The sequence below is a fragment of the Myotis brandtii genome, unplaced genomic scaffold (genome assembly GCF_000412655.1).
Source record: "Myotis brandtii unplaced genomic scaffold, ASM41265v1 scaffold627, whole genome shotgun sequence".
NCBI classification, from domain to species: Eukaryota; Metazoa; Chordata; class Mammalia; order Chiroptera; family Vespertilionidae; genus Myotis; species Myotis brandtii.
This window is the reverse complement of record NW_005370397.1, coordinates 2,536,517-2,546,277: the sequence shown is the minus strand read 5'-3', so window position 1 is coordinate 2,546,277 and position 9,761 is coordinate 2,536,517. Positions and strand designations below refer to the sequence as shown.

Here is a 9,761-nt window from a genome sequence, read left to right as displayed (position 1 = left end):
TTCCTCACAGGACCAGCAACAGGGAACAGAAAGAGACAGCCTGTTCCCCCAAAGAACAGGACCTCAGCCCCCCGCCCCGCACCCCCCGCCCTGGAGCTCTACCTGGTGGGGCAGAAGAGTTCACAGTAGTGGGCGCCGAGGCTGTGGAAGGTGGCGGTGCTGCTGCCACTGGGGCACTGGTCTCGGGGGGGAATAGACGGTCCTGCTTTTTGACCTTCAGTTTCTTGAGGTAAGGGATTTCTCGGAATTCCTGAACAATTTAAGTTTCAGTTAAGAAACCAGTTCTCCCTTGAAATAATCACCCGATAGAGGCTTCTAGTATGAAGTAATTATTACAGATATGGTAGTTACTTCTAGCACCCAGAGAGACTGACTCTGGAGGGGAACAACTTGAGAATGAGGCCTGAAGGTGGTAGTCTGGGTTCAACAGTGGTTCACAGATGGCAAACTCAATTCTGTTAGAGCTTGTACTGTGGAAGCGGTAAAAAAAAATGCTTTAAAAAACGAGTTTTTCTCTCTGGGTTCACATGCCCATCCCATGACCAAAAGGCCCCAAAGACTGCACACACTGGGAGAGATTACACAGATGGAAATCAGGGCAATTCCCTACAGTCCTCAGAACAAACATGCAGCAAAGAGCCCAGTCACGGTCAATGTTCAATGCAGATTCTAGCATCAGCATAGTTATCCTCATCCCATGCGATCTACAATGGGCTGTGCTGAGTGGTCACAACATCAAATACAGTAGGTCCCCACTTAGCCACGTTGTTTTTGAAATATTTTTATTGATTTCAGAGAGAAAGGGAGAGGGAGAGGGAGAGAGAGATAGAAACATCAATGATGAGAGCAAATCATCGAATCATCGACTGGCTGCCTCTTGCACATGCCCTACTGGGGATCAAGCCCGCAACCTGGGCATGTGCTCTGCCGGGAAATCAAACCGCAACCCCCTGGTTCACAGTCCGGGGGCTAGCGGCAGTTTCTGAAGTTTTAAAGCTCACACCATCCTGTCAGGGACATGAATCATCCCTTGTCCAGCCTCTCCTCACTGTATATGCTACCTGCCCACGAGTCATTTGACAGCCATTCCAGTTATGGGGTCGAGTGTCATGATACTGCGGTGCTGTGTTTAAAGTCATCCTTACTTTACTTAACATGTATAGGGTTTGGCATTATCCACGGTCTTAGTCATCCACTGGGCCTATGCCCTGCAGATAAGGGGGACTACTGTATGTGAAGTTCAGGGAACACTACAGATCTTATGCACCTAAGTCTTCATCCAATCAAGAAGCAGCCCTCCCTACTATAACCACGTTCACTGAATGCCTGCTGGATGAAAGAGGCAACAGCCTCATTCCCAACGTATGCCAAGCACCTACTATGTGTCACATGTCACAGTGAAGCTAAAGAGACAGCTTCTGCCCTTGGGAAAGTTCCACGAAGGCAAGTTTTAACCCAGGAGCCAAGCTCTAAACCAGCAGTGTGCTCTGGGGCTGCAAGACGGGGAATGCTGGAAGGGCTCCTCAGAGGCAGTGACCGCTCAGCAGCCTCTAACAAGGGCTAAGCAAAGGCACGCGACTGACTTATCGTGGTTGCTGGGAACCCCGGGTAGTTAGCTCCCTGTTGCTGGAAGTGCAAAGAATTAGATGTTTGTGTGTACATAGGGGTGGTGAGAGCAGTATGTGAGGAGGAAAGGGTGGCAGAAAAGGGCCACAGAAGGCCAACACAGCCAGATCACGAAGGGCTTTGGGTAGGGTTGGGGGTTCCAAGCTAAGGAGCTGATCTTGACTCTGTGGGCCAAGACCCTGGGGACAGGAGAGGGACTACATGAAGTCTGCAAATCCATGAACTTGCATGGGCAACAAGCAAGCTGTGGACCTGAGAAAAATGCCTCACACATGCAGATACCTTTTTTAAAAATATATTTTTATTGCCGAAACCGGTTTGGCTCAGTGGATGGAGCGTCAGCCTGCGGACTGAAGGGTCCTAGGTTCGATTCCAGTCAAGGGCATGTACCTGGGTTGCGGGCACATCCCCAGTAGGAGGTGTGCAGGAGGCAGCTGATCGATGTTTCTCTCTCATCGATGTTTCTAACTCTCTATCTCTCTCCCTTCCTCTCTGTAAAAAATCAATAAAATATATTTTAAAAAATATATATTTTTATTGATTTTAGAGAGGGGAAGGGAGAAAGAGAGAACCATCGATTGGCTGCCTCCCGCATGCCTCCTACCAGGATCAAGCCCACAACCCTGGCATGTGCCCTGACTGGGAATCAAACTGGGGACCTCTTAGTGTATGGGGTGATGCTCAACCAATTGAGCCACTTTGGCCAGGGCTGCAGAAACCCTTTTAAAATACTCATTTAAAAACATAGGTAGATGCTAGTCCTGGCTGGGTGGCTTGGATGGAGTGCTGTCCAGTACATTAAAAGGTTGTGGGCTTGATTCCCAGTCAGGGCATAAGTAGGAGACAACTGATGGATGTTTCTCTCTCTCCCCTCTCCTTTCTCTAAAAAAAAATCAATAAACATATCCTTGGGAAAAAAGTATATATTCACATGTATATATATGCTGTGCAATCTAAGCAACCGTCCAACCGGTAGCTATGATGTGCAATGACCACCAGGGGGCAGATGCTCAATGCAGGAGCTGCTGAGCGACAGCAACTTTGCAGAGTGCCCTCTCGCACTCTGGGGCTCCTCGGACTGACGTTTTCGGCTTATCCCCACAGGCCAGTCCAAGGGACCACAGGAGGTCGGCTCCAGGGTGCGTCTGGCCAGTCTCGCCCACGCCCGCCCCGCTGGCCACCTTCTAATTAATTTACTTTCAAGGTGCACGAATCCATGCACCAGGTCTCTGGTTGATACATAAAGCACCAAATAGTTCACATTATTTACTTTATTATTTTCTCAAAGATAGAAGGAATACAAATACCACAAAAGGGCCTGTTACACCTGCATATTCAGAAAAACTGAAAATACTAGTATTTCTATAGGAACTGAGGAATCACTATAAGATATTAAGGGTGCGGGAAGCAACAAGGCCAAATTTGCTGAGTGATCACTCAAGAAAACGTACAGAGAAAGGACTGAGGGAGGGAGTAAATTATGGCAGTGGGCAGAGGAGGCAGGAAACGAATGAGCCCAGGCAGGAGGGCCGGCGGAACCATGGAGTCCTGTTCCAGATGCTGGGTTAGCAGTGCCAATGGGGCACTCAAGTCCCAACGACCAAGTGCTTCCTACAGGGCACCAATCCAATGCTCGCCCCCCGGAATTACGTACAGGGAGAGATAACTGGATGATCAAACCCCAAATTCTAGTTAGTGGCAGTCCCACCTCTGCCCCAGGCAGCTGGGTGCCAGCTCAAGCTGAGTTTGAGGACACAGGTGGAGTCCTTCCAGCACCCTACCCCCCAAAGACACTGTCAACACCCCCCCACCCCACCCACAATTCCAAATGAGGTTCCTCAATTGAGATTTCGCACCTGAGAATTCAACATGTAGTTCCATTATAAGAGATCAAAATAGAAGATAACTGAACCCTGGAACCAGTTCCCCCTTCAGCATAAGAGCAAAGAAATATTCTTAAGAAAAATTCTCCTAACATAAAAGCAGGAATGATCCACTTAGTCACCGTCTGTTCCCTGAGCTTAGAACAGTGCCTGGCACCGGTAAGCACTTGCTGAGCAGGAACTGAAATGATCACAGTCTGCCAGCAGGAGGACTTTACTCCAATTGGACAAACCTGCACTCCAGCATGAAGTGCTGTGGTTCTACATTTGTGAAGTTTTTAAACTATGGAGCCAATAATAGAATTTTATATTCTAATTATGAGGATGGATCAGCTGTAAGAAGTCTGCAGAATGCTGCCCTGCCAGCGTGGCAGCTTGGAGTGAGGGGACCATGTTTTTCTGACGACAGACCCCAGGATCCCCCACTTACCTTTGGAGTCACCCACTCCTTCCGGTTGGGCGTCTGGGTCCTGACCATACACTTGGTCCAGGCAGTGATGTCCCCCGTGCAATAGTAGGCGTCACTCTTGAAGACCAGCTGGCCCGAGCACTCCTCGCAGGGCAGGAGGGCACCGAACACGATGCCGTCAGCCACGCGGTCCAAGATCTGCCAGTGGAGAAGCGTGTCAGAGACAAAGGAGGGGCTACAGAGTGACGTTCCCCGCGTGGGATGAAGAATCTGCACAAACTGCACTCACCAACACAGAAGAGGGCTGGCCCCCCAGCTTGCTAACTGCCCACCCGCTGGCCGGCTGGTTGACAGGTGGAGCTTAGATTTTTATACTTTTAAGTCCACGCATGTTCCTGCAATTCCCACTTCCCTCGGGGATTTAGAGGTAAAGGGAGAGCCAGAGCACCCACTGCTTCTGCACAGAATAATGCCCCCTCTCCCCAGAGAGGCAGGGCAGGCCTGCTGGGGAGGCTGGTCTCACGAGGTGGTCCTGCTCCCTCCACAGGCCTCACAGCCCGGGCAGTTCGGGCAGAAGGCAGCAGAGAGCGCCTCAGGCCAGTGGGGCGTGAATATACAAGGCAAACAGAGGCCCACATCAGACCTCACCAAAATCCTAAACCAAGGGCTGCCTTGGGGAAGACGCCGGGAAGGGCCCGGGAGAGCCCGCCCCTTCCTGCCCCTGGGAAATGGTAACCCCGATGATGATGATGATGACCATGCAACACAACTATGGACTGTCACTCCCCCAATAATACCGGCAGGTGTTCAACCGAGGGCCTCCCACCGTCCGAGAGGACAGTCACTGCACGGCGGCCTGGCCGCCTCCCACGGCTCACGTAACACAGGGCAGCTCACCGCCGACTCCCCGGAGGGCACCTGCTGCTTGTTGAAGATGAGCAGCTCTTTCAGGTCGTTGGTCGAGCACGCCTTCTTGAGCTCATCCTTGGTGTTCCAGATGAGGTCGTTCTGGGCCTGTGGACAAGACCCAGCCGCTGAGAGACCAGCTCTTCAGAGAGAGAAACCCACCATCGGGGAGACCCCATTGGCCTTGCTCGTCTCCAACCACATCCTAACTGAGCTGCACCCCAATGTCAGTCTCAGCAACAGGGAAGTGTGCGCCCAGTCCCTCCTGTGGACGCCAAGGTAAGCCCAGAGCACAGCCTCTCAACACCACCAGGGAGGTGGGGAGGAGACCACGGAGGGACGAGGGGAGGGCTGCTGTCCGGGAACCAGGGTCCCTGGAATCGGCCACTCAGAAACCAACGCCCGGAGACTCAGGAAGGAGCCTGGAAGCTCCCAGGGTTGTCAGCCCAACACCAGGTGCTAGAGAGGTGGGCGTGGCTGCTCCCCCCAATCTGAGAGCGCACGGGAGAAGGGGTGTTCAACCACCTATTTCCTCAGTGCAAACAGCACCACCACTCTACTGCGGCCAGCTGTGGGCCACAGCAAACGTTTTTTACGAAGGGCAACCACACCACATTGTCCTTCTGATCAAACAACTGGAACAAGGTGAGAAATTGCTTCTAATTCTCACACCACTGGAAAAAACTGAATGCTTATGTAAGAGAGCCAAGCAGATGCCTCATGGAAACCAAGTTCCTGAGGGAGACTGCGTGTTCTCCCCTAGATCCCCAAGCAGCTGGCATTTTCTGATTAATAATCTGTACTTTGCTTCAATGCATGTGTAACCAACAGTGATGAATCTCTGGTCAATGACTACTGATTTAACGGGTAGTCCTCTTTCCACTATGTTGACTTCTCTTCCTTTTTCTTTTAAACAATAGCTTCATTTGATGTACTGAGTGGCTGAATCAGGAATCTACCAGCTCAGTGAGGCGAGTTCTCCTCAAATAGGATCTGTTCCTTTGGGAGGAAGGAAGGAAGCCACCGCGGGGGGAACCAGGCCTTTTAACAGCAGCTATCAGCTTGGGAATTCCTGAAGGTCTGGGTAAGGGACACACACCACCTTGAGCTTTCTTCCCAGAGCGAGGGAAGAACTGGGCAGAATGGCCCAGGACACAGCTCAGAACTCACCTTGAGAGCCTTTTCAAGCTTGTCTTTTTCTTTCTTAGGTTTCTTCTTGGGCACTTGGTCTAGTCCATCGACCTCGTCACCTTTCCTCTTTCTGAAAGAGACGCAGAATGTGAGAGAGAACCAGAGCCACGAGAACACAGACATCCAATGACGTATCTTGTTATCTCAACTCTTCTCTGCAGGCCCAGCTTGCCGCCTCTCAGGGAGTGTTTGCATGGACTTCATCCCCTTCAGAACATACTTGGTTGCCAAGGAGCGATCTCGGGGTTGCTCCAGAGCCTCAGGGCAACCCAGTACGGAGTCACTGGTAGGTCTGCCCATCCTAATGTTAGCACCATATGACACCCGTGCCATTCCAAACCTTAAACCAGGGAACTGCTCCCCTCCCAACTCATTAAAAACCTGTGACGATCCTCCCAGCACCATTTCTCAGAGACACCCAGACACAAAGGAACATGTCCACAGGAGGCCATGGGGATAGGAAAGTGGGTCACGCAGGGGTCACAGATCAGACACCAGGAGCACCCTACGGCCCTTCCTGCTGCCCTCCACTACCGCAGCTGGGGAAGAGGTAGCGCTGAGCTGTGCCACCCCTCAGTCTGCATCCGGGCTTTCTCAAGGTTAGCCAGGGGACACACAGGACTGGTATGACATCTGTGGGATCTCTGGCCTCCACCAAGCCCCTCAGTGAACCCCCCACCCCCACCCCTTGGCCCTCCACCCACACTTCGCTCTTGACTCCCGGGAGCTGCTTCTCCAGGGCTTCCTTATCCTCGGGAGCCAGCAGGCTGAAGCCCTTGAGCAGGCTCGCACTGTATTCGGGCCGGAAGCCCAGCTCCTCCCTGTGCTCAACAAAGCACTCTGGGTGGTACCAGCGGTCAATCATGCCCAGCTGGGGCTTCTCCGGGTCCAGCATCTTCTTGGACAGGCGCACCTGGCCCTACAGGAGAAACCACATGTGGTACTGAGATAAGAAGGATGGGGGACACAGGACCGGGCGACCAAGCCAGCCCCTGCTCCAGCCAGCGAGGGCCTCAGGCCGCCTCAATGGCCACGTGAGGGCTGCTGGGGGGTTCTGGCACTGTCATACCACCAGTGATTGTGTTACCCTCAAGCCCCTGCACCCCCATTTTAAACGGACTCAACTTCAACTAGTTATCTCTTTGCCTGGGCAAGTCAAGGACGTGGTAACTGTGAACCCTGAGAAAGACACCTACTAAGAAGGGCCCCTGGTGGTAACTAGGCTCAAATTAAAACAAAACAAAACAGAGCCCAGCAGCGCTTTCTACAGAAGGGCCTCTCAGGCCAACTGCCCTTCAGGGAGAGGCCTGCACCGTGTTTCCGCCACCCGAGTCAGCCCTGATAAAGGAGTTCCTGGAATCTTATTTCAACCAACAGGACTGAGGCCTTCCCCATCCAGAGCTGCATAGCTCTGGCCAATCAGAGTGGCTCTATTTTGACTAATCAGGACAGTGCCTCTGGACCAATCAGAGAATCTGCAGTCCTCATTTGCATGAGGATGGAACAACTAGGAACCATCCAGGACCAGGGGCGGGGATTTCTGCCCACATAAGCCAGCTCCCCTCTGGCTAGGAGACCCCCGAGGATGGGACTGCATTTCTCCTGTGTGTCACAGCTGTGCTCTGGCACCACCACTGAGACTATCTGCACGGAATGAAGTCTCCTTCTTCACCGCACCCCAAACTGGAGATTCCTGTACCGTAGACTGGGGCAGCCCCGAGGACTCCACCCGCACCCGGATGCTACACTCCAGGCCCAAGAGCCTGAGGCAGGCCTCCAGTCACAGCAGGAGTTTCCTGGCCCCTTCCCCCCGCCCCCCAACCCCCTTTCTTCCATCTGTTGAACCTAGTCCTTCCATCCTGCCCAGCATCACAATTCCAGGCCTGACACTCCTAGGCGAGTTCCATGACCGTGAGCCTGACCCGGGCAATGCAGAACTCCACTTCAGGCCAAGCATCACTCAACACACACAACTTCTGACATTCCCCTCAGAACCTAAACTTTTGCCTCAAATTTGTAGTGACTGAAGGTAGCTGGAGATCTTTTAATAATGTCATGATTTTCCTTTCTAAATCCCACTGCCCATCTCCAAATGTCTGGCACAGTACTCCAAGGAGCAAAAACCTTAAACTCATCAAATGGAATCGTCCAGGTGGCGTTCCCAGTCGGCTGTCTTTCTTCAGGGACAATTGGTAGGAAAGGGTGGTTAATGAAGTTCCTCTGATGAAGTCGAAGAAACCTGGAGGCTCACACCCGGGAACAAACTCACTCCTTAAACTTAATGCTACCATAAAACACTGACCCACAGCCTTCTCTCGGCCACTGCCAAGCCCAGAAGAGACCCCCCCCCCCATGTAAATCCTTTAACTCCCCCTTCCCCCAAAACCTGATCTTCTAAAAGTGGATAAAGTTACAGACATGAGGGCTGGACCCGCAGTAATTAGGGCCGGGCCGGACTGGAAGAAGAGTCAGTGTAACCTCCTGTCTGTTAAGATCTTCCCTTTATTTTTAAGCAGGAGCGTTGAGTGAGCACTCACAGCCCGTACTTTTCTTTTCCTTTGAGATCCAGGGACACCCAGTGGAAGAGACCCCGAGCTAGGACTGGAGCCTAGTCCTCACCTTGTCTATCCTCTCCAGACAGCCCTTGCAGGTGCTCCTGTTGGACTTGGCGTACTCTGCCGCGAAGTCGCCCAGCGTCTTCTCCGGCTTACCGCCCGCTCCGCCTTGGCCTTTGCCTGAAGAATCAAACACAGCAACGCTCAACTCACAGCCGCGTCCCGGCCTCCCTGCCACACCCCTGGGGCTCTTCCACGAGGACACGTGACGTTCTGGGTGATTGCAGTCGGTCCGTTTCCTCTATGCCATTTCTAACCACTGTGGCTGGTGAACACAGCTTCTTTTCTGGCAACAAAATCAAATCTTTCTCAGACAGGCTCTTGGAAACAGCTCTATGTTAGCTGGTGGCTGTCTCACCTTCCACCTCTCTCCACTTCCTCTGGCACCCCACCCTCACTGTGGGAGATGCAGCAAGTGCTGCCAAAACAAGTGAAACTCACAAGAACATTGTAACTATGGTGACCACTACCTTGTTTACCTCTGGCTATAAAATAAAGGCTCAGCTTGCGTCTGGGTCTCTCTCTGTGGCCTCAGCCAGGCACAGGAGATCCACCTAGAGTAGACCCAGCTTATTCTCTTTGTCTGTCATTTCTTCATCCTTCACCCCCCCACTCAGGCTTGCGGAACCCTTGGCTGGGCTGGCTCGGCACACTTTCCCACCAGTGGTGCTGGGAAAATTGGACATCCACATGCAAAACACTGAGTAAGACAGATTTCATACCCACTGCAGAAATTAACTCAAAATGGACCATAGACTTAAATGTCATGTGTAACACAAAACCATAAAACTCATGACAACAAAGGAGAAACTCTAGCTGAGCTTGGGTATGATGATGACTTTTTAGATACAGTAACAGACACAATCCATGAAAGACATTGTCAAGAGAATGAGAAAGACAAGCTACAGACCGGAAAAATGTATTTTCAAGCACAGTTATTTAAAATAACACCAGAAATTGCTGCCTCCCACAACAACTTCAAAAATACAATGAAAAGACAAAACGGACATCATCCAGAACTACAGGAAGGCTGGCTGAGTGGAAATTCTACAACTAGAAGGAAAGAGAAAAGCACACTGAGACTCAGAGGAGCTGCGGAAGTAAAGTGCAGAGGTACGGAGGCTCGAGCGC

The 9,761-nt window shown here is 51.8% G+C and overlaps 1 protein-coding gene across 1 annotated transcript in view; it reads right to left on the bottom strand.

Moving 5' to 3' along the window:
• Positions 1-9,761, bottom strand: part of PARP1 (poly (ADP-ribose) polymerase 1) — a 31,729-nt gene that overhangs the window by 18,227 nt on the left and 3,741 nt on the right. Inside the window, exons 2-7 of the mRNA XM_005880143.2 lie at positions 8,635-8,750; positions 6,720-6,934; positions 5,995-6,085; positions 4,816-4,932; positions 3,940-4,116; positions 103-250 (exon numbers count right to left, since the gene is read on the bottom strand). Of these exons, the coding sequence (XP_005880205.1) occupies positions 103-250; positions 3,940-4,116; positions 4,816-4,932; positions 5,995-6,085; positions 6,720-6,934; positions 8,635-8,750 (864 nt within the window). The remainder of the gene's footprint in view (positions 1-102; positions 251-3,939; positions 4,117-4,815; positions 4,933-5,994; positions 6,086-6,719; positions 6,935-8,634; positions 8,751-9,761) is intronic.